Source organism: Gymnoscopelus braueri, assembly GCF_963280865.1.
Source record: "Gymnoscopelus braueri genome assembly, chromosome: 16".
Classification (NCBI taxonomy): domain Eukaryota; kingdom Metazoa; phylum Chordata; class Actinopteri; order Myctophiformes; family Myctophidae; genus Gymnoscopelus; species Gymnoscopelus braueri.
The window spans coordinates 1,186,755-1,212,820 of NC_137616.1; the positions used below are offsets into that span (position 1 = coordinate 1,186,755).

Here is a 26,066-nt window from a genome sequence, read left to right on the forward strand (position 1 = left end):
CTGCTGGCAGAAATAAATGTCTGTCTGTTTTAAATGGGGGGTAGTATTTTAGCAGATTGTTGTAATGCTTTACTGTTATAGTCTTTTGACCCAAATAATCCCTTAGGGGCCACAGGAGCAGAAGAACTGACTGGGGATATAACACCCCCTTCTCCTGTATGATCCATGCTGGACTGTACACCATGCAGCCTCTCCGTTGCAGCTGGCCGCTCTCCGTCTGCTGTGTTCTGCAGCGAGGCAGTTGCCAGTTGTGTCATATGCAGTGACTGTTGTCTCAGTGTCATCATGTCATTTTTCACAGTGTTCAGTGCAGTAAGTTTAATGTAACTTCCTCCAGGACTTTACATACTGTTTGTGTAATGGGAGTAAGTCCATCCATTATGCCCTTAGCACTCGCATGACGGCCGTCAGCCCATCCCCTACGCAGCCTGAGCCTGCTATTCCTTTGGCCAGTGTCTCCCCTCTGGCTCCAGACGATCCTGACACCTTCTCCCGCTACAGAGCACAGCGGGGGATTCCATTGTCTTTTAAATACCTGTTAACATTTCAATACCACTCGGCTCAGTGACCTCACATATTGTCAGACTTAAGGCTACTGCTGCGCAGACTATCTGATCTACAAGCATAAAACAGTCGCTGCGTGACACGAAGTTTAAATTAAATTTACTAAAATTTTACTGCATGCGTTGTCTGTCTGAGTGTGTGTGGCTTATATGTGGCTAAATAAAAAACATTTGACTAATGCATTGTGTCGTTCATTTAAAAATAAGTAACAGAACAGAACACAGTGAATTAAAATTATTAGGCCTAACAACATGTTATCACACTACTGCTACGCTAGAAATTATAGCGTAGCAGTAGTGTGATAACATGTTGCTAATATATATATATTTTTTATAACAATGGGCCTCATGCAGCAATAAGTTCCTAAAATGTCCTCTTACATTTCTTCCTATTGTGAATTCCTAAGAGAAGTCAAGTCTCATTCATGACGTGTTCTTAAACTGCCAAATTGTTCGCACCTGTTGTTCTTATGTTGATGAATCTAAAATTGTAAGCACGTGCCCGTCTATCACAATTAGCAGAGGAAACACCCTTAAATCCCCATATAAGGTAGAATGCGGAAGAGCCAACACACCCACACACACACAGAGAGACAAGACAGAGAATATAATTATAGTGTACGCGTAGCCTACTTATCTACCTAGTAGTCATGTCAAAGCGCAAGCTTAAATCAAAAGACGGCCTTGATGTAAAAAGAAAGAAAAAAATGTCAAGTTCAGAAGTGGAGGTACTGCTGCAGGAAGTCGAAAAGAACAAGACTATATTTTTCAGCAGTGTCAGTTTGGGCTTTAAAGGTACCCACAAAACACAGTGCTGGGGGGAAATAACCGTAGCAGTGAATATAGTGTCGGGTGAGCGGCAAAAAAAATTGCCACCTACATAAGGGAGATGCTGCGTACTGGGGGTGGGCAGGGTCTCCCACTGGAGATCACCCCACAGGATGAAAGAATTGGGGCAATAATTGGCGAGACGGCACTGTCCGGTGTGCCATCCACCGAGAATCTGGACTCAGATCTGACCACCGTGACAGTGCCATCATCTACCATCTCAGAACCCGAAGGTGAGCTTTTTTTTGGTCAGATATTTGACATATTTGACCGCATGCTTACAATAGTGTGCATGATATGGAGAGCAATTTGTGCCGCCCTGTGTGTAAAGTGATTATATTTGTGAATCAGTTTTCCCTTCAACATGTCATGTAGGCTACGTGTGTTAAAGTGTTACCTTGTTTGTAGGTTAAACATCTGCTTTTGCTGTAGGCCTAGATAAAGCGTGCGTAATTGAACCCCCGCAAATTAACGGTCACTAATGGCTTAATTTTTTATGATGTAGACGAGTCTTCATCAGTGCCGCCACCACCACCACCATCATCATCATCATCATCACAGGCAACACCTTCCTGCAGCAGTACCTCCACTTCACGTGCCCAGCCTGCCAATGCCCCCCCACGTCCGATATGGGTACCTCACGGTACGATATATATCACGATATTAGGCCCACGATAACAATATATATCACGATATTCGACGATATTCGATATATTGCGATATCACGATATTCTACATATATTGCAAGAAATTTCACCAACGATATATCACGATATCTGAAAATATCGATATATTGCGATATCACGATATATTGCATGAAAATTCACCAACGATATATCACGATAGTCCTTGTATTCAATTCATAAACACATAAAATAGCACCAAACAGTTCAAAATCATCATTACACAAATACAGAGTAGGAAAAACAACGTATCACAAACTAAAAAAATAATAATAATAATAATATCGATTTTTTTCGGCAGTATATCGATTATTTATCGCGGGAGAAAGTATCGCGCCCCTAGTGTGTGTGTGTGTGTGTGCGAGTGTGTGTGTATGTGTGTATTTGTGTGTAGCTAAAGGGCTGTTAGCGTTAGCTCCCTGTAGCTCACAGCAAGGCTCAAATACTCTTCACAAGACTGTAGATGAAGGCTCTTCAAAAGACCGTCGTCAGAAGCTCTTCAAAAGACTTGTAGACCGACGCTTCGGCTCTTCACCAGAACATGTAGAGACACAGCCAGGTCGTTCACCATGGAGTGGTCGTCACGGGATTAGCGTCTGTTTTATAACGGAGGAAAAACGCCAGACTTGTCCCTTGCTGCTTCACAGGCTGTGGAGAAGGTAACAAACCCGTTCGCTGCCCTGCAGTCGGCACACCAGGCTCTGCACACTGCACACCCCCCTACTACTTCCGCGACTCCATTCATAGTGTTTTCTGCTTTCACGGTAAGGGGGCTCCTGGGGGGCACTGGCGCGGCCACCTTACTGGCAGTCAGACTGAGGGGGTGTGTGTACTGGGTACTGTCCAGGGGTGAACGTGAGCTGTTAGCGCCACAATGTCTCAGCTGACAAGTCCAGAGTCTGGGACGGCCAATGACTGTTTAGCATGCTTATCAAGTGAGCCAGCCTTGTGGCGTCATATACCCACTCCCCACACACACACACACACACACAGGAACCATACATGGGATGGAGGAAAAAAAGAGTGTAATTGATTGAAGCTGCTGGGAGGGTGTGGGTGTGTGTGTGTGTGTGTGTGTGTGTGTGTGTGTGTGTGTGTCTGTGTCTGTGTGTGTGTGTGTGTGTGTGTGTGTGTGTGTGTGTGTGTACGTCCAACCAGGGAAACTCCTGTCAGGTGATAAGAAGGTCTGTTGGCTCTCACGCATTGAAGGAGGCATGAGCTCGGCCCTGGCCTCCCTAGGTTGGCAGAGGGAAGGTAGTGCCCAGGATTACATAGACAATTGGCACTGGGTGTAAAAAATGGGGTTACAAAATCGTGGGATAAAAATGTAACTGTGAGCCCTTAGTCTGGCCCTGCTTACAAGATACATACGGGAAATATAAAGCTCTATACATCTATTGATCTACTTAATAGATCAATAGATCTATCCATAGATAGATGGGTAGAATAATACTTAATTGATCCTGAAAGAACTTTATACAACTTTATGTGCTCTGATGACATACATTCACGCATAGACATATATAGTGAATACAAATAAAGTATTCAGACTGTAAAATGAATACTTACTCCTTCATCTACTCTGTAGTAACAGGATAAGTAGGTATGCAGAGTGTAAAATGAAGTCGTGATTGTTGCTGCATTGTTCACAGTAATTATGTTAAGTCCAACATATAATATGTAGTTTTGAGATTTGTATGTATTTTTTTGTAATGATACAGACACCTATAGTGGTGAAACCTTTATTAACTAATTTCCTGCCAATCGCGCATAAGGTCGTTCTATTAAAGTCCGCCAAATCATAGCGCACTTGTCCGCCAAATGGCATAAAGTCGTTCTATTAAAAAGATTAGGCATGCTGTTTTAGGCACCGTAACACAGCTCTGGGATGATCCATCGTCAATGATTGAAGAAGTATGTGGATGTGAGATCATTCCTAAAAACGTCACTTCCGCCCGCCCTGACTATGGGATTTTCAGAAAAACCGCTGTAACTCAGTTTCTGTTTTTTGCATTGAAAACCACTGTTTTCAGCGAGCCCCAGCCCCAAAATGGCGGATCGCGGTTGGATTGTTGTGGTCCGTCTGAATACACAGATCCCTCCTCTTACCCCTTCCCGCCGCCTTTTTTGTTTTTTTGGAATACAATGTCGCCTCCACAGCGTTTCAATTCATCGGATGAAGGTAATTACGCTGGCAAGGGGATAACAAACGATGTTTAATACCTTGGCGGGTTATGTGTTAAATCAAATAAACTAAAAAATACATCATATATTCTTTTCCCCAGGTGTACAACTGGATCTTTGACTTTCCAAAAACACTCCATAAGGACATAAAGCTCTGTAGAATGTTAAGAAGTGAAAGTATGTAATGGTGTCACCTCTTTCTGACACCTAGCAAATGATGTACTATTTTTATTTAACTATTCAAACAACTCACATGTCAGCACACAGTGAACAGCTACACCAGCCCAACAGCTTGTCAGCACTTAAACTAGTCACAATTAAACTATCATTGCATAATATAAAAATGAATATGACAATATTTAAATATATGTTAATGAATAACATTTTCATAAATCCTGACAAATGTGGACAGACACAGATGCTCATGAATATTGTTCTAGCAGTAACCTATGAGCTGCAGGTTATGATACAAGATAACACAAAATAAATTAAATATAAGATCCATCATGGTGAGTCTAGGAATTCAAAGCCGTCATTGACTGTTTCATAAAAAAAATAAGATCCATACACAAGATAATGAGAATAAAGAGATAAACTAATACATTGTTTTATTCAGTCAAGTTGATGTAGTCAAATGATGTGATTGTTGTGCTTTAGCATCTATGTCTTGTCATTGTCAACCTGGATTAGACTGAATGAATGGGTGTTAATCACATGTTCATCAACTTCTCCCCTGTACGAATCCTCATTAACTTCACATGTGCATTTTGACCAAAGCATTTGACACTAGCTTCAGCTAAAGGGTTTTTCCCCCTGTATGAGTCCTCTTGTGTCTTTTTAGACTAGTACTCTGACTGAAACTTTGTTCACAAACTGTACAAGCAAAGGGCTTTTCAGCTGTATGAGTCCTCATGTGTGTTTTTAGATTACTCTTACTGAAACTTTGTTCACAAACTTTACAAGCAAAGGGCTTTTCACCTGTATGGGTTCTCATGTGCATTTTTAGATTACCTGTGGTAACAGCCTTGACCACAAACTGTACAAGCAAATGGCTTTTCTGCTGTATGAGTTCTCATGTGTGTGTTTTTAGATTACCTCTCTGACTGAAATTGTGTTCACAAACTTTACAAGCAAATGGTCTTTCACCTGTATGAGTCATCATGTGCATTTTTAGATGGCTTGTGCTGACACAGCCTTTACCACAAAATGTACAAACAAAGGGTTTTTCACCTGCATGAGTCCTCATGTGCATTTTCAGATTACTACTCTGACTGAACCTTTTTTCACAAACTGTACAAGCAAAGGGCTTTTCACCTGTGTGAGTCCTCATGTGTGTTTTTAGAGTATTTCTCTGATTGAAACTGTGTTCACAAACTGTACACACGAAGTGGTGTTCCCCTGTATGAGTCCTCATGTGCATTTTCAGACTACCACTCTGACTGAACCTTTTTTCACAAACTTTACAAGCAAAGGGTCTTTCGCCTGTATGAACCCTCATGTGTACTTTTAGATCACGTCTTCGACTACAGACTTTACCACATTCTGTACACGCAAAAGGCTTTTCGCCTGTATGAGTCCTCATGTGTATTTTTAGACTCTCACTATAACTGAAAGTTTGTTCACAAACTTTACAAGCAAAGGGGTTTTCCCCTGTATGAGTCTTTATGTCGCTTTTGAATAAATATTTCGGTACAACTAAAGCTTTTCTTCCCTGTATGACTCCTCACGGAGTGAATTTGTTTTGATGATTTCAGGTCCTGGGACAGCTTGTGGATCAAAGACAATCTTTGTCCTTTCACATGTTGTGTCTTATGTGATTGAGTGTTTAAAGCTGACTGACCGTCCCTGGTCTTCTCCCAGTCATCACTGTCTTCAGTGTCAGATTCAGAACAGTGTGAAGAGAGGAGCGGGTCATCTCTAGTTGGTTGTGATGTTCCACAGTCCTCTACATCAGCTTGTTGAGTTGAGGTACTGGCAATAGGCTCTGTCTCTTTGTTTTCACCACCATCATCACTTTCCACTGCTAGCAGTGTCTGTGTTGACCCATCACCATCCTCTGTTCTTTGAAGTAGCTCCTCCTGTTCCTCTTTAATCTGTGGAGGTTGTGGTTCCTCCTGGACCAGACTGGAGCTCCTCTCCTGCAGTTCAGGGTGAACCTTCTCTTTACACACAGGGAGGAGCAGGAAGTCTAAGAAAAAGATATACAATGAGAGACCATTAAAGGTTCAATGACATTCATTTAAAAAAAATAAAAAAAATGTTTTTTTTGTGGGGGGGGGGGGGGGGGGGGTTATGACCTCAATCACACCCAAAAAATCTGAACTTCATGTCATGTCATGTCATAACCTTTATTTCAGCTCGGAGTACAGTTGAGGGGCAGGCCCTCATTTTCAATGTAGCCGAGATACAGAACACAGTAATCAACAGGAATAGACAGAGATGGGAAAAGTAGACATTCTGTACTCGAGTAGAAGTACTTTGGTAAAAGTAGAATACTCATTCAAATAATTACTCGAGTAAAAGTAAAAAAGTACAGGCTCTGAAATTTACTTTCTGAGTAAAAGTAAAAGTATTTTTACCAGATGTTTCTGTGCATTAAACTTAAAAGATCCCCACCAAACACACGTCTTAAAACAGGCCCAACTTATTAAAACATTTTATATTTGAAAAATGGTCTTAAGTAAAGTAAAGTATACATGATGTGAACATGCACGGTTATTAGACTTAATTTATCCTTCAACTTCTAGTTCATGCCCCAAAATGACTGGATATACAGGTTTTGTAGCAATTTGTAGCAATTGTAGAAATATTTCTAATCATATAGAGTTTACTTTAGACCAGGGGTCTTCAACAGGGGGTCCGGGACCCCTAGGGGATCCTCAGAGCTACTATAGGGGGTCCGCCAAATCTTTGTGTGATAGGATGTTTTTTTTTTTTACATTAACCACTTGAACCCTATCAATGCATCCCTATTCTCAGGGGAACATTAGCTGAAAATAGCCGATCTACAAGCTCACAACGCCTCTCGCTGCAAGGCGTTGTGAGCTTGTAGATCGGCTATTTTCGGCAGAGGTTTGGTGTAGGGGGGAAGGGAGCAAATCAAGTACTAAGTAGCCTATTTTTAAGTGATTAAATGTCTGAAATGAACACAAAAAAAAATCATTTACACAACACTGATGACAGTCTATGAAGCTATCTATGAAATCGAGTTTAATCTGCAACACAATTTCATACAATATGTAGTGTGGGGGTCCCTGCTTCATCTGTCTCTCAGCTAAGGGGGTCCCTGCTTCATCTCTCTCTCAGCTAAGGGGTCCCTGCTTCATCTCTCTCTCAGCTAAGGGGGTCCCTGCTTCATCTCTCTCTCAGCTAAGGGGTCCCTGCTTCATCTCTCCCTCAGCTAAGGGGTCCCTGCTTCATCTCTCTCAGTTAAGGGGGTCCCTGCTTCATCTGTCTCTCAGCTAAGGGGGTCCCTGCTTCATATCTCTCTCAGCTAAGGGGTCCCTGCTTCATCTCTCTCTCAGCTAAGGGGGTCCCTGCTTCATCTCTCTCTCAGCTAAGGGGTCCTTGGCCTGAAAAACAGACCCCTGCTTTAGACCATTTCCCCCAATTATCTTTTTTACAGTTTGAACAAAATAGCCAATTTTACATTGAGGTGCCCAGATGTCCATATAGTGCCACACTATTACCACACGACAGACAGACAGACAGACACACACACAGCAAGAGATGGCATTAACAACTGTACTGTACTTCATTCAAACACAGCAAGTGAGCCAAGACAAGCCTATTTCAAAAGTAAACGCCCGCCCGCCCGCCCGCCCGCGCACGCACGAGCGCGCGCACACACACACACACACACACACACACACACACACACACACACACACACACACACACACACACACACACACACACAGCAAGAGATGGCATTAACAACTGTACTGTACTTCATTCAAACGCAGCAAGTGAGCCTAGACAAGCCTACTTCAAAGTAAACTCACGCGCGCGCGCGCACACACACACACACACACACACACACACACACACACACACACACACACACACACACACACACACACACACACACACACACACACACACACACACACAGCTTTTATGATGCTCATGCAGGCTGAAACTATGCCGCTCGCACGTTATGTGCTTGATTTGTCAATCGGCACTTTGTGTTTGGTTGTATTAAGATGAACTTACCTAATGATGCTGCAGAGGTTCAAAGAGTTTAAGGCACTTCTAGCGTTGATACAAGACTATGACCAATGACCGTGTTGATCCAAGGCTAACGCACTTCCACAGTATAACAATGTTTAAGTCACAGTTGAATGCTTTGGCCAGAGGCGATGATTGTCAGGCAAAATCCCTCAACAGCGACACCCGACGGCAAGTGATACGAGCTAAGGTGGAGTCTGAAGAGGAGTCTTCAGATTACGGCGGAAGATTGGGACTGAGACTGCAGTTCTAATTGCAAGGGGAGTTTGTTCCAGTATGGGAGCCAGAAGGAAGAGTCTGGCACGTATGGAGCGTTGTCCCAGATGTTTTAGGAAAGGTTCTAACAGCTTCCCTGTGTTAGCTGATCTGAGAGAGCGGGAGGGGTTGTAGGGTTGGATCAGGCTTTGAAGATACTGTATGGTGGTGCCATACCTTTGGTTGCTTTGTAGGAACACATAAATAACACCCGACAGCTACCATTGGTGTCTCTTTGGTTGGGAAATTAGGGAGACTAACCAGCAACTCTGACATGTGAAATAAATAGAAGCCAACTGCTGCTTTTTTAATTTACATACAATGAATAGCTTCTTTTCTATACTATAAACTATAAAGCCTGACATCCATGCCGGCATATTTGTATAAGGACAATATTGTATTTATAAATATATTTGCTGCGTGACACGTTGTATGCTTGTAGATCAGGTATTTTTGTGCAGCATAAGTGAAAGTGAAAACATGCACTTGGAGAGAGGAAGAGAACACTTTACATTTGTTTCACTTCTAGGCTACAGGCAAAAAAAAACTGTAAACATTTATTTAATTAGATTAATGAAGGAATAAGCCTTTGAAATGCCACCTAAATTGTGAGTGGAACATGAGTCTTTCAGATCGGATGGATTGATACAGGGTAAGTAGGGATTTGGCTGCCTATCGTGTACCCGCCGCCACCCGACACTTTTTTTTTTAGCGTTTATTAGAGGGAAATAAAATGTCCTATGCTAGCCAATGATTGACGTAGCTCTACGTCAATTCAAAAACGTTCTTGTTTTTGAAAATTTCACAAGAGGGCGCTCTAACGCAACTTAGGAATGATCTCTCGACTCTGAGAGAAGGAATGGACGGATGTGACGTCATCCCAAAAAACATCACTTCCGTCCACTCCGTTATGAGTTGTAGAAAAACACATCTAGTCGGATTTCTTAATTTTTTGGTGAAAACGAGCCTTATTCAACGGCCGATAGCAACAAAATGGCCAATCGCAGTTACAACATTTTTGTTCCGGTGGATAGACGAGACCGTCCCCCACGCCCCAGACAGCCTTTGTTTACATCCGTGTGCACATCGTGGCTTCCGCGGCTCTCCGAAGATCGTCAATTTAAGATAAAAAAATGCTGGCACCAGCGGATGAATTACCCGCCTATCCCGAGATATCTCGGGATATCTCGGGATATCCCGAGATATCTCGGGATAGGCGACAGACGAACAGAGAGACAGACAGACAGAGGGGAGGAAGAGCGGAAACTAACATGTAGATTTGCTATTTTCACAATATTTAGATTGAGTTTGGAATTAGATGTAATAAGCGTGCACTGAGCTGACAGGATGACTACCTCTAACCACTTCCAACCTGGTATCCCTATTTTGGGCATGTAGGCAGAGACTTTATTTTTGTTTATTTATTTGCACTAATTGCACCAATTTATTGATTTGAATGATTATTATTTATTGTTATTTGATTTATTGTTGTTACATTTAGTTTGAAATGACTTGCACTTTGTGCTTTATAGTGAAACGGCTGCTACTATGTTCAACCAACCTCACTCTAAAGGTCCTTACACACCATTTTTTTCATGCGAATAATGCGTTTTTTTTTTAAACCTTATAAAGTCAATGCAAGCTTCCACATCAGTTTCGCGGAGCGAAAAAAGCGTCTTTTAATTATTCGGAACGAGTCGGAATTTTGCGTATATTCGCATATTCGCCGGTGTGTAACCGCCTTTACACTAACCACTTCACAGCACTGTTGTGCATAGGGTTGAGTCTGTTCACATTCATCCCTATATTGGGATTCTGCTTTACTTGGTTTACTTATTTTTATTTATTTATTTTCACAAATTGTCATAAATGGCATAAAAGAAAAGTGTAAAAGCTCAGTAAAAGCTTGTAGATCTGCTATTTGTTGCTATGAATACAGGTGTGGCTTAAGATTTTGACTTGTATGGGCAAAAAGTTTGGAAAAGGAAGCTCTCGATGAATGTATTATTGATGTTGCACTTTGAACTTTGAATTATTATTATTTATTATTATTTGAAAAAATGTAATGAAAACAAAAAATACATTGAAAAATGTTGTTTGAAATGAGCTGAAATAAGCTTGCACTTTGGAAACGATACATTTTCAAAAAGATTGTACGATAAATGTACAATCAAAAGCTCAAAAGCAGTTTTATTTTATTAATTTCATAAACAAGTATTGTTTACATGACTGATGTCAATGAAGGCGCAAAATAAATGTCAAACACTTTTGAAATCATTTTTATGCCTCTAAAGTGTGTCCTTTCACTAAAATGACCAAGAGGTAGTATAGAGACCAGGATTACTGCATGTTTTTTGTGAGGGTACCTACCCTAGGGGACACGGGGAGAACATGCAAACTCCACACAGAAAGGCCCTTTCGTCAACCCCCCACCTATGGGTATAGGCACTGATGACGCGGATTAGAGAACACTCCCCCAGCGGGAATCAAACCCAGGACCTTCTAGCTGTGAGGTGACAGCGCTCACAGCTCTATTACATGTCCGTGATAAATATTTAGAAAATAGTTTGTTTTTATTATTTTATGAATTCTTCTGTCTTTTACTAGGAGAAGCACAATTCTGTTTATTTTCTAACACTGCTTCAGTGCTTGCAGATGGAAAACAATGACAAATAAAGCAATCTTGAGTTAATTTTTTTAGTACACGTTTGAAGGACCATGATGAAGACTTATAATGTTTTGTAAACCAGCATGTCATGAAACCTTTAACATTCACATCTGCTACTTTCCACATGCTAACCTAATTCAAACAAATTATTAAAATGAAATGAAAAAAGTAATAAAAAAACGATTCTATAAAAACTGGTCAAACACTGGCCAAATTGTCAAATAATATAAGAAGGAGGCACATAACTTGAACATAGCTGATCTACAATCTCACAACGCACAATGCGTTATTACTTTCACAATATTTATCTGCGGAACCGAGTGCCGAGTCAATCTAAATGTTATAACTCAACTCAAGTGCTTGTCAGGGTGGGGGGTCCCCAGTTCAAATATGATTATTTTGGGGGGTCACGGCCTGAAAAGGTTGATAACCATTGATCTAGATGGTGAAAACGATGGCAAACCATTGGAAAAGCAAACACGCAGTGGCCCTCATTTATCAACGCAGCGTATAAACCGGCGTATATTTTTCCATATATTCGGCCGTACACCAACGTCGAAGTCACATTTATCAACGAATCCTACACAGCTGATCCGAGCCTACATTTGGTCCCAGGCTTGATAAATGTCACGGCTGGAACCTAGCGTCATTTAAATAACACGCCCTTAAATATTCTCAAAACGCCCCGATTTTACGACATGAAGAAGGACCAGAATACGACCAAAGACATCAAAAGCCAATGAGAAAGAGTTTCCCCCGCCTGCCTCGACACACACGCACACGCACACGCCCCCCCCTCTCTCTCTCTCTCTCTCTCTCTCACACACACACACACACACACGCCCGCCCAGCTGTGTTTTTCATGTATTGTATGGAATAAACGGGCGCAGCCAACGTCAACAACTGGTCTCGACCAGACGTGAGATCTCAGCGTATGGTAGGATGAAGCCCACGTCAGGATATATTGATAAATGCCGAAAGGTGCGGTGATCTCGCCCTACGCCCATTATTTGGGCTGCACCGCGTTGATAAATGAGGGCCAGTGAAACTACTCCCAAGCTACTGGGAAATGTAGTTCAGTAGCTAGGCTGAAGTATCTTAGCTACATGTAGCTCAGTGTAGCTAGGCTGGTGTTGAACGTCATGTAAGCATGTGTTTACCAACCTGCAGTGAGCTGTGTTCCGTCAGCAACGATAGTGGAGCAACGATAAGACTTCCGGTGGACGATCTCTTCAGAATAAGAGTACCCTCTAAAAATAAAAATAGAGTAGAAAAACGGTTAATTTGCACATTAAAACTACAAATTAAGCATTTAAACGAAGCTACACAACACATATTATGTTTCTGTGTAACAAAAACGGTTTTTTAAACATTAATAATTTATCTAAATGGATAAATGGTCAGAAAAGGTCAGAAAAGGGCCCTTTTCAGACAATAGTGTATACAAATTGGACACTGGACAGGACACGGTGCTTGGCGCCGGAACTTCTGAGGTACGCACGCGTTCGGGGAGAGCCCCTCTACACCGCCACACTCTCCGCTAAGCGGGAGAGGTGTATTTTGAAAAGTGGCGGGCCGTCCAGTGAGGTCAGGGGTCAGAAAAGGGCCCTTTTCAGACAATAGTGTATACAAATAGGACACTGGACAGGAGACGGTGCTTGGCGCCGGAACTTCTGAGGTACGCACGCGTTCGGGGAGAGCCCCTCTACACCGCCACACTCTCTGCTAAGCGGGAGAGGTGTATTTTGAAAAGTGGCGGGCCGTCCAGTGAGGTCAGGGGTCAGAAAAGGGCCATTTTCAGTGCATAGCCTTTACAAATTGGACGCTGGACACTTTTCTGACCCCTGACCTCACTGGACGGCCCGTCACTTTTCAAAATACACCTCTCCCGCCCGAAGTACCGCCGTAAACACTTTATTTGACACGTTGGACGAGACATTTCTCTCACCGCCTCCTTTGTTCAACAACACCGTGGAACCAGCTACAAGCTCCCACTTCCGGTTCCAGGGTAACGTGTTTCACGCATGCGTAATAATGGATTCACTGTTGCCTTAAAGCCTTTCGCCGCCTGGTGGAGGGTGTGTGTAACTGTCACTGAATAAATGATATTGATTGATTGATGTACTTTATTTAGTAAGACATGAGAACAGTACATGACAGTACATAACAGTACATGGAAGTAAAAATTCACAATACAAGGTCTACTAAACTGGAAATCGCATTAACTCTTTCAGTGCCACAGTGTTTTCTGGCAGTGTGCTCCCAGTGCCAACATGTATGAGCATTTTTACTACTATTTAGAGGCCCACAGAATATTTTCTGCTATGACTAAAAGTATGTACCATATCTCAAAAGAAAGATGAGACTCTTTTCTTTGCGTAGGAAAAAAAAGTGAGTTGCTAGCATGTTCCGTTCTTTATTTATAGGCAGTTGAATAAAACAATTTTTCCATGTAAACACAGCCCTCTGAAAATAGAAACCTGAGATAAAGGCCTTTTTCTGAAGGAGACAACTTTCAGGCAGAAATCTACTTTCAAAGACCTACAGAATGTTTTGTCCTATGACTAAAATGACGTACCATATATCAAAAGAAAGATGAGAGTCTTTTCTTTGCCCAGGAAAAGAAAGTGAGTTGCTAGCATGTTCCGTTTTTTATGTATAGGCAGTTGAATAAAACTATTTTTCATCAAAAACAGCCCTGAGAATAGAAATATGAGTAAAAGAGTCAATCTTCATTTTATTTTTGGCTCCAGTGATGCAGACATATATATACAGTAGTCATTTTCAAACGAATGACAAAAAATAAGATTGAATAAAAAACTTAATTTTACTTCCAAGTGTTGCAAGTGATAAATGAGTAATAACATAAAACAATAAAATAAAACAGTTCACAACTCTGAGATTATATACACATGGAACCAAATGGACCCTTACAGGTCTGGAACTCTGAGAGTGTATACAAATAGGACCAAATGGACCCTTACAGGTCTGGAACTCTGAGACTCTGAGAGTGTATACAAATAGGACCAAATGGACCCTTAGAGGTCTGGAACTCTGAGAGTGTATACAAATAGGACCAAATGGACCCTTAGAGGTCTGGAACTCTGAGTGTATACAAATAGGACCAAATGGACCCTTAGAGGTCTGTAACTCTGAGAGTGTAGTAATAATAGTAGTAAACAAAAAAAAAGTGATAAATGAGTAATAACATAAAACAATAAAATAAAACAGTTCACAACTCTGAGATTATATACACATGGAACCAAATGGACCCTTAGAGGTCTGTAACTCTGAGAGTGTATACAAATAGGACCAAATGGACCCTTACAGGTCTGGAACTCTGAGAGTGTATACAAATAGGACCAAATGGACCCTTAGAGGTCTGGAACTCTGAGAGTGTATACAAATAGGACCAAATGGACCCTTACAGGTCTGGAACTCTGAGACTCTGAGAGTGTATACAAATAGGACCATATGGACCCTTAGAGGTCTGGAACTCTGAGAGTGTATACAAATAGGACCAAATGGACCCTTAGAGGTCTGGAACTCTGAGTGTATACAAATAGGACCAAATGGACCCTTAGAGGTCTGTAACTCTGAGAGTGTAGTAATAATAGTAGTAAACAAAAAAAAAGTGATAAATGAGTAATAACATAAAACAATAAAATAAAACAGTTCACAACTCTGAGATTATATACACATGGAACCAATGGACCCTTAGAGGTCTGTAACTCTGAGAGTGTATACAAATAGGACCAAATGGACCCTTACAGGTCTGGAACTCTGAGAGTGTATACAAATAGGACCAAATGGACCCTTACAGGTCTGGAACTCTGAGAGTGTATACAAATAGGACCAAATGGACCCTTAGAGGTCTGGAACTCTGAGACTCTGAGTGTGTAGTAAGTAGTAAATAACAAAAAAAATGGTAGTAAAGGTCTGTAACTCTGAGAGTGTATACAAATAGGACCAAATGGACCCTTACAGGTCTGGAACTCTGAGAGTGTATACAAATAGGACCAAATGGACCCTTACAGGTCTGTAACTCTAAATAGTAATAGTAGAAAATAACAACAAAAAAAAACTGTTCACATTGTTCTACTCTTTGTGGTCATAGGAATTGAAACACAATTTACACAAAGGGACACGACAGATAGCACACTGGAATATTGTGTCGCGGCGCAAGTTTTGATTCTTCTTACAGAGAATGCATTTTCTCTGTGGATGATCTTTTTTGGGGGTGGGCTGGTTATGTACAGGGACATGGCCGAGATCAGACAGCCTGCTCTGGGGGTCTGCTTTGGCTGGGCGTGGTGCAGCGGATTCCTGTTCAGGCCTGGTGAATGCCTTGAGGACAGATTCGGTGAAGTTCAGCATGGTTTTACACTCACCCTGTGGATTCTTGGCCTTGTACAGAATGAAGGCATTGAAGATGCATATCTGAATCATGTAGAAGACAAATTTGTTTGTCCACTTCATGGTCTTCCTGGCAAAGGGATAATAGGAAATGTTTTGATCCAGTTTGTCCACTCCATTCATGCCGTGGTTGTACTCGACCACACAGACCGGCTTCGCTTTTTCCACTCGAATATGGTGTCCTTTCTTCACCCGACGCCACGCTGGTACACTCTCCATCTGGTTCTCATGGCAGCTTGTGACCATCCTGACCACATTTGTGTCTCTCCATGCTGTAACCATCACCCTTTCATTGTGACTGACAATTCTCTCCCCAACGGCCAGGGAAGAATTGTCAGCCAAGTTTATGGCCGGTGGTGCACCCCTGCTCCTCCTGAGTGTACCACAGATGTGAGTCTTCCTATCAAGGAGCTTATGACACAATGTCACTGAATTATAAAAGTTATCCATGAATAATGTATAACCTTGACCTGACAGGGTACCAAGAAGAGCGAGTACTGTGCATTCTAGGGTTTCAGATTTCCCACAATATGGATTCAAATTATGACAGTACCCTGTAGCTGAATCACACAGTATGTAAGATCTTATGCCATACCTTACAGGCTTTTGGGGGTTATAGACCTTGAAGGAAAGTCTACCTCTCCAGAGCAGGGTACCCTCATCTATTGAGATGGATGAATCTGGCTGATACAAGTCACTGAATTTGGTGACTAGGTAGTCCAAAACAGGACGTACCTTGTACATTTTGTCAGCTACTCTTCTCTTCTCATCAGCCACACTGTTGTCTGTGTAGTGCAGAAATCTGAGGATCAGCTGAAACCGATTACGGCTCATGATCTTGCCAAAATAGGAGGCAAAATACACCTCATCTGTGGACCAGTACATTTTCAGGGCAGGCTTACGAACGATACCGGTCAGGAAGAGGAGCCCTAAGAATTTTTTCAGTTCCTGAACTGTGAGTGGATTTAGAGTCCATGCATGGACTCTTGAGTTTGGCTTAGTGACGCTCGCAATGACCTGCTGTGCATAGAGGTTCGTCTGATCAACGATAAGTTGTAGAAGCTCGTCAGTCAGATACAGCTGGAGAAAGTCCACTGGGATGTCTGAGTCCAGCTCAGCAGCGCCATTGAGAGGTCCGGGATCTGCTGTAAATGGGAAGGCCTCTGGCATCCACTCCTTTTCACCCAGCTCATACCACGGCAGAGGATCGGCCACGCCACGACGACGCCCCTTTCCTTGCTGTGGTCTAGCTGTAAATTACAGAAATACATAATTACCATAAAATACATATTACATTTTACAACACTTTTTTTGTATTTGTGGGGGGGTTCCAAATTGATCCTTACAGGTCTGTAACTCTGAGAGTGTACAAATGGAACCAAATGGACCCTTACAGGTCTGTAACTCTGAGAGTGCACTAAAGGAACCAAATGGATCCTTACAGGTCAAACTTTGAGAATGTACAAATGTAACCAAATGTAACCTTATTGTCAGTACATTACAAATAATAATAATAATGAATTGCATTTTTATAGTGCTTCGCTAAGTGCTCACTTACTCAAAGCGCGCTATACAATGTTTCATTCATTCACACACCGATGGTGGAGGATCGACATCGGGAGCAATTATGGGTTCAGTGTCTTGCTCAAGGACACTTCGACACCAACTCTGGGGGAGCCCGGGATCGAACTGGGAATCTTCCGGCTTCCATTCGGCCACTCTACCCCTGAGCCACTGCCGCCACATTATGACATAAGAGCCAAGATGTCTACAAGTTCATAGCACGCCGTGCTAGACAACTTTTATAAACTTCTGTTTTGGTCAGGTGGTGTACGGCGGTCCTTTGATCTTCGGAGCCCCACAGGTTGTTTATGATCAGTCCTGATGGCTGTTGTTGTCGGGTTCGTTTGATAGATGCCCGACAAGTTTGTTTGCTCACGTGTCTCCTTTCTTCAAAGAAGCTGTCCCCAAGCTGACCCCATGACTTGATGTCGGGGTGTTTGATCACAGAGGTCCCAATAAGTTGTTTTGTCAGGTGGTTCCTCCATCAAAGAAGCCCCAATGATTTGTTTCCCCACGCTCTGTGTGTGTGTGTGTGTGTGTGTGTGTGTGTGTGTGTGTGTGTGTGTGTGTGTGTGTGTGTGTGTGTGTGTCTGTGTTCCCACGAGTTGTTTTGATCACGTGGTCGACGGCGGCTGTGATCACAGAATGTTTATGTATGACTGACACAGAAGCACTCTAACTCGAAATAAGATGTTTTTGATTCTAGGTCACCCTGACTTTTGATGGCATGATTTCATGTTTTCTTTCATGATAGAAGCCCCAAATTTTGTCACAGGCTGGGGAAGAGTTTCATCTAGTGGAAACACAAATTAAAAAAAAAAGCAATATTTTTTTCCCCGGACGTATTTTACATTCAGTGGCACTCAGGGCGTTTGTTAGAACGGACGTATTTTACGTCCTGTGGCACAGGAAGAGTTAAGCACGCAGCTTGTTTAAGATGAGAACCCCATGCACACAAATCATGATGACATATAAGAGACAGACAGATATACACACTACTATACAGAATGTCATACAATCAGCTTTCAGGTTACTGGTATGAAGAGAGAAAAAATATATATACAAAAGAGGAAAATGAAGGAGGGGGGGGGGGTAGGTTAAGACTTAGACAGGGGCCATTTTCGAATTGCAGCCTCCTGAAGGTGTATCTTTAGGGCAGTTTTGAAAGTGAGTAGGGTTTACACTCCTTTACTCCCTTTGGTAGGGCATTCCACATTTTTGATGAATAGCATGAGAACGAGTTCATTCCCTTAGTTGAGCCAAATCTGGGTTGAACATGATTTGTGGAGCTGCCTCTGGTGTTATGATCATGGACTTCATTAACATTTTGGAAGTATTTTGACAAATACAGGGGGATCCCAATGTTGTGGTGTATCTTGAAGACCAGGCCCATAGCAAGTTGCTATACTCTGTCCTCAACCCTAAGTCATCCAATCCTAGCAAAATGAGCAGGGGTTAGATGGGTTTTGTGATTGAGGCCAAGAAGTAGCCTTACAAGTTTGTTTTGGGATGTTTGGAGCCTTGTTTTTAAGGCCTTGGAGGTGTTGTGATACCATGAAGTGCATGCATAATCATAATGACCTTGAATGAGGGCCCCTGCAAGAATCTTCAGAGTATTCTTACTGACTAGACGATCAATCCTCCACAAATAGCGTGTTGTTTGGTTGACATTTTTGATCACTTTTTCGGCGTTTTTGTTACCAGAGAGGTTTGCCTACAAGATGGAGCCCAGGTAGGTAATTTCATCCTTTCTTTTGATGACATCATCACCCACTTTTATCGTGAAACTCTCTGCCTTGCTAAGGTTAGGACTGGACCCAAAGAGGATGGATTCAGTTTTACCCAGGTGTAATGAAAGTTTGTTGTCAGAGAGCCAGATGCAGATCTTGTTGAGTTCAGAGCTGAGAGTTTTCTCAACCTGCAGCCTGTCCCTGGCCCAGACTAGCAGGGCCGAGTCATCTGCAAACAGGAACAGTTTGCAGTCGCAGGCTGATGACATATCATTCACATATATCAGGAACAGTAAAGGTCCTAGTATACTTCCTTGAGGAACACCACAAGTCACAGGGAGGGGGGGACTGGGTGCCGTTTACTTCCACCACTTGCTCCCTCCCTTCCAGGTAGGATCTCATCCAGTTCACTGACGTATCATCAAAACCTATTGCTTTGAGCTTATTGATCATAATTGGGTGATTAACGGTGTCAAAGGCCTTCTGGAGGTCCAGCGTGACCATGCCGCAATATTTGCCCTTGTCGACATCTTGTTTGATAGAGTCGTTCAAATAGAGAAGGCATGTGTCAGTGGAGTGGTTTGTTCTGAAACCAGATTGGAATTTGTAGATTCGATTTTTCTCTGCAAGATACTTATGGACCTGTTCATAGACTATTTTTTCCATGACTTTCGAGATGGAGCTAAGAATAGAAATAGGGCGGTAGTTGCCAGGGTCTAATTTGTTTCCTTTTTTGTACAGAGGGGTCACCCTTGCTTTTTTGAAATCGTTAGGGACCCGTCCCTGTATGATGGAGAGGTTTATTATGTGGGTAATGATTGGAGCAATGGAGCCGGCTGAGTCTTTTAGAAATTTGGCGGGGATATTGTCGAGGCCTGTGGCTCTGTGTTGATGAAGAGCACTCAATTTTTTAAACACCTCTTCTGTTTTCACAGGGGAGAGTTTAAAATCATCTTTGCGTACACCCTGTTTTTCGTAAAATGAGTCAACATACTCTTCACCATAGCACCCAGAGTGAGGGGGTAGTTTTTCAACCAAATCTGAGGTTATGGTCGTGAAGAATATGTTTAGTAGGGGGTACTAAGCACAAAAAATGGCCAAATCGTTACGCGGCGGATAAAAGTATGAAATTTGATACAGATGTCCCTTGGTTCATCCTAAAACATCCTAGAAGGGGTGCCCAAAAAAATCTTAAACAGGAAGTGAGTTATGGACAAAATTCAAAATGGCCACCTAAACTGTTGACCGTTGACTCAAAAGACACCAAAATAATCTCCAAAAAGCATAAAATTTGGCACATATGTCCCTTGGGTCATCCTAAGACATCCTAGAAGGGGTGCCCAAAGGAATCTGAAACAGGAAGTGAGTTATTGACTAAATTGAAAATGGCCGCCTAGTGTTGTCGATTGACTCAAAAGACAACTAAAGAATCTCATAAAAGCATACAATTTGGCACACATGTCCTTTTGGTCATCCTAAGACATCCTAGAAGGGGTGCCCAAAAAAATCTTAAGCAGGAACTGAGTTATTGACAAAATTGAAAATGGCCGCCTACAGTGTTATCTATTGACTCAAAAGACAACTAAAGAATCTCATAAAAGCATACAATTTGGCATACATGTCCCTTGGGTCATCCCAAGACATCACAGAAGGGGTGCCCAAAAAAATCTTAAGCAGGAACTGAGTTATTGACAAAATTGAAAATGGCCGCCTACAGTGTTATCTATTGACTCCAAAGACAACTAAAGAATCTCATAAAAGCATACAATTTGGCATACATGTCCCTTGGGTCATCCTAAGACATCCTAGAAGGGGTGCCTGAAATTATCTGAAACAGGAAGTGAGTTATTGACTAAATTGAAAATGGCCGTGTACAGTGTTGACAGATGATGCAAAAGACACTCATAAAAAATAATCTCATAAAAGCATGACATTTGGTACAAATGTCCCTTGGGTGATCTGAATGCATCCTAAGGGGTGCTAAAAAAAGTTTTAATAGTCTCTCAATGGAAAACACTCCTCCCACACGGGCTGCACTGCTACAATATTCAAATCGAGCAGCCAATCTGGCATTTGGTCCAGAAGCCTGAAAGCTATGCAATCTCTACCATCTCCTGACAAATATGGATGGATTAAAGTCGCTGATTCGTGGACACCTTTATGGACACTCTTGCCAGAGGCTGCTTAAGTTTGTAGAGAACTCAAGTGTGGCTGCAAAGCTGAGCCCTTCTGTTCGAGAAAGTGTAGATGCCGGGATGCTGGGTTACCTTGCAGAGCATTATGCCAATGTGCTGGTAATTGCGAAATGGCACACATGAATACATGTAGTTACTAAACACTAATCACAAAAAAACTGTAATGATCAAGAAGAAAATACATGAGAAGATAGAGTGTAAAACAAGCAAGAAGATGTAGAGTGCAAAATAAATAAGATGCAGAGAGTAAAATAAGAATATGCAGAGTACGATAAGATGCAGAGTAAAATAAATAAGAATATGATAAATAAATAGATAAATAAAGAAGATTCAAATAGTACAATAAAAAAATAATGCAGAAAGTAAAATAAATAAGTGATGTAGAAATGAAAACAGAAGGTAGACTACAAAATACGGCAGGTTATGCACTGCATAACCTGTCGTATTGAGTCTGCATAATATGCAGACTGCCATGGTCAACTGTTTAAACAGCCATTTAGAATTTCTTCAACATGGTCCCTTCCTAAAAAGTTTAATAAACAAGCAAACAAACAAATAAATAACCCCTTCTAGGATATATTAAGAAGCACTCAATGTACGTACCAAATTATACACTTTTATGACGTCCGGGTCCCTTTATGTTTTCTTTTGTGTCAACTGCTTTAGGCGGTCACTTCCTGTTTAAAACCTTTTTGGGCACCCCTTGTAGGATGCGTTCAGATCACCCAAGGGACATTTGTACCACATTTCATGCTTTTATGAGATTCTTTAGGTATCTTGCATCATCTTTCAACACTGTAGGCGGCCATTTTCAATTTAGTCAATAACTCACTTCCTGTTTCAGATTATTTTGGGCACCCCTTCTAGGATGTGTTAGGATGACCCAAGGGACATATGTGCCAAATTGTATGCTTTTTGGAGATTCTATAGGCTTTTTGAGTCAATCGCCAACACTGTAGGCGGCCATTTTCAATTTAGTCAATAACTCACTTCCTGTTGAAGACTTTTTTGGGCACCCCTTCTAGGATGTCTTAGGATGACCCAAGGGACATGTGCGACACATTTTATACTTTTTGGAGATTCTTTAGTTGTCTTTTGAGTCAATCGACAACACTAGGCGGCCATTTTCAATTTGGTCAATAACTCACTTCCTGTTTCAGATTTTTTTGGGCACCCCTTCTAGGATGTCTTAGGATGACCCAAGGGACATGTGTGCCACATTTTATGCTTTTTGGAGATTATTTTGGTGTCTTTTGAGTCAACGGTCAACAGTTTAGGTGGCCATTTTGGATTTTGTCCATAACTCACTTCCTGTTTAAAATTTTTTTGGGCACCCCTTCTAGGATGTTTTAGGATGACCCAAGGGACATCTGTATCAAATTTCATGCTTTTATCCGCCGCGTAACGATTTTTCACTTAGTGCCCCCTACTAGTTGAGGATTTTACTCACTTCATGTTTGGATGTGATTCACCTTGAGGCTTATGTTTGTAAACCTGGTTTTCAATTTCTTGCTGCAGCCTAATAGGCTGTTGAATAGCTTCCAAAGCTCTCGTGGTTTGCTTTGATTTTCCTCAATTTTGTCATCGAGGAAGTTTTTTTCTGCTAATAGGAGCATGCCATTAACCTTGTTTCTTAGCTTGTTTTTTTCTTTTTCAAGTTTAGCTACGTGGGATTCGAGACCTTTGTTAAAACATTTGGCGAGTTTGATCCTACCTTTATGAAACTCAGAACACTTTTTGTTTCTGACTTTCATGGCAGTAAGGATGTCCGAATTCATCCATGGTACCGAGCGGGTTTTGACCCTGATGGTTTTCATGGGAGCCACACTGTCCAAAATTTTAATGAATTTGGTTTTGAAACCAAGCCAAGATTCGTCTACCTGTGTGCTGTTTAGTACGTCGGACCAGTCCTGTTCCTCTAGCCTGTGATCTAAGTCCTCACTCTTATAGTTTTTGAGGTCTCTGATCGTGACTGATTTGTGGAAACCGGTCTTAGGTTTACGTTTCTTTCTGGTGCAGAAGATCATGTTATGATCAGATATGCCACAGGTAGAAACACCACTATTGAGGATTTTGTCCTTGTCCGTTGTTAGAATGAGATCTATGGTAGTTTGAGTGGAAACACACAGCCTTGTGGGCTGAGTGATCAGCTGGTGGAATGAGTGCCGATGACAAAACCCCTTGAATGACTTATACACTGACGCTTCCTTACGGAGCATGTCTGTGTTAAAGTCACCAAGAAGTATCGTCTCCGCACATTCCACCTTAGCTAAACACTCCTCAAGTCTTTCATAGAAATCAGTCTGGTTAGGAGGTCTGTATATGGTACAGACTAGCACAGGTTTGGCATGTTTAAAAATGATCTCGACCCACACAGCTTCAATGGCTGCATCCTTCAAGTCTTCGCGAAGGATGCAGTCATTGTCATTATGTACATACATGCATACACCACCCCCATTTCTCCCATTAATGCTCCTATCATTTCTGAAGAGTTTGTAGTTTTCAATTTCAATCTCAGAGTCCATTATCGTATGATCAAGTTTAGTTTCAGAGAAAGATAGATTAGATAGATCAGGGGTTTTCAACTGATTTTGACCCAGGGACCACCATCCTGACTAAGAGCAACCTGGGGACCACCATTATTGTGCGTGGTGGGTCCATCATAGACCCACCCCACACAATAGGGGGTTCATGCATGTCAGGGAGCTGGAGAAAATAACTATAATATCAATATAATATCTAATAAAATACAGTGATTTTGTTTGAACGTGATGGAATATGATTAAGGATTACTGTGATTATGGTAAGCTCACATTTCGTATAGCACACACACCATACAGTAAGAACTCCTGTAAGTTATTAAAAGTAAAAAAAATGATAATAAAAAATTAAGTTTTAATGCATGGCCAGGGACGACCTGCAATACCTCCGCGGACCACGGACCACCAGTTGAAAAGATAGATAGATAGATAGAACAAATGTTCTGTCTAGACCACAACTCTTTGCCAAAAATAGCCGATCTACAAGCTCACAATGTGTCACAACACGGCGCATTGTGAGCTTGTAGATCGGCTATTTTGGGCTAATGTACGCCTCAGAATATGGATTCTGGGGTTTAAGTGGTTTAGACTTTGTCATTACAGTAGGACAATAAATAGGTGTAACGAAATAGTAACTGCATCGACAAATCGTTTAGAATTTTCAACGATCTACTATATCGATATGCAAACAGCAAAATATCGTATCGTTTGACTTTGTATCGCATCGAATCGTTTTGCAATGCAAATAATTGTATCAAATCATTTTATCAATATTAAGTACTTTTAAGAAGAAAAAAGAGAAAGAGGGGTATATATCCAGTATCCAGGTATTTATTTTTCACACAGAATTTTTGGGTAAATAAATAGTTACTATATCGATTTTAAATCATTGAATTGAATCGTATCGTTCTAAATGAACCTGTCCTGTATCGTTCATGTATCGTATCGACTAAATCACTGAATTGGGTTAGGTTAAGACTTTGACAGGGGCCAGTTTGGAACTGCAGCCTCCTGAAGGTTTATTTTTTGGGCAGTTTTGAAAGTGAGTAGGGTTTTACACTCCTTTACTCCTTTTGGTAGGGAATTTCACATAGCATGAGAATGAGTTAATTCCCTTGTTAGTGCCAAATCTAAGCCTCTGGTGTTGTGATTGTGGACTTCATTTACGTTTTTGAAGTATTTTGACAGGTACATGGGTATCCGTTGTGGTGTATCTTGTCACTGAGTCGCGGTGGTGAATCAACCACCGCTCATTCTGCCACATCTCTCTGTTTTTACTGACCGACGTCACCGCATCACCGCTGGGTCGCTCGTGTGGAATTCCGGGCAGTGTGATTGGCCTAGAAGTTGGGTGGGCGGTCCCCTTTGTTTTCCAAACAAACAGACCCGGAAAAGACAAATGGCAGCGACAGCGGCACAAAGCGAGAGAGAAAAGGTATAATATAGAACAGAATAGAGGCAGTTGAGAGAAAGCAGAGGGGGGGAAATGGACGAGTTTGAAGAAATGTTGGCCTTGGAGGTTAGGAAGTATGAACATCTCTATAACCAGACAATGAAGGGTCATAAAGACGCACAAAGAACATATAATGCATGGCAAGAGATAGGAGAGACACTGCAGACAACCAGCGAAACGTGCAAAACGAAATGGCAAAGCCTGCGAGGATAGGTTCACCAAGGCTCGCAACAGACTGAAGAAGAGCAAAAGTGGCGATGCAGGTGAGAAGAAAGTGGTTCCCAGCCTGTACATCCTGCTCACGTGGCTTGAACCCCACATAAAACACAGAAAAACGACCACAAATATGGCTATCTCTCAATCCAGGGTAAGCACTGCTGTGTTTTTATTGTTTTACGTTATATGTTGTTCACGTTATTACAGCATGAATCATTACCTGTAGCTGGCACTACAGTACAACACATAATAAACCCACCATCTTCAGATGAGATTTGATTCCAATAGCTATACTTTAATAATGTTGGACTCACTTTAGGAGTTGTCTACATAGCTTTTTTGTGTTATCCACAATCATTGTAAACCATACCTCTGTACAAACTGTTATTAAAGTAGTCTTTAAAAAAAGTCTGGCTATGGTATGAGAGATTATCAAATGCTTTGAACACCGTTGCCACCTTGTGGTTAGAGACATGGCATGGCATGACATGACATGACATGACATGACATGACATGACATGACATGACAAACATTATGCATG

At 41.7% G+C, this 26,066-nt stretch overlaps 2 protein-coding genes across 2 annotated transcripts in view; both read right to left on the reverse strand.

The window, feature by feature from the left end:
- Positions 1 to 26,066, reverse strand: part of tnfaip2a (tumor necrosis factor, alpha-induced protein 2a) — a 389,724-nt gene that overhangs the window by 213,147 nt on the left and 150,511 nt on the right. The window lies entirely within an intron of this gene.
- The window catches only part of LOC308102504 (uncharacterized protein), a gene marked incomplete at its 3' end in the record, with an annotated part of 55,950 nt that continues 30,262 nt past the window's right edge, over positions 379 to 26,066 (reverse strand). The window contains exons 6-8 of the mRNA XM_080452251.1: positions 5,634 to 5,740; positions 1,444 to 1,485; positions 379 to 495 (exon numbers count right to left, since the gene is read on the reverse strand). Coding sequence (XP_080308377.1) covers positions 379 to 495; positions 1,444 to 1,485; positions 5,634 to 5,740 — 266 coding nt within the window. The remainder of the gene's footprint in view (positions 496 to 1,443; positions 1,486 to 5,633; positions 5,741 to 26,066) is intronic.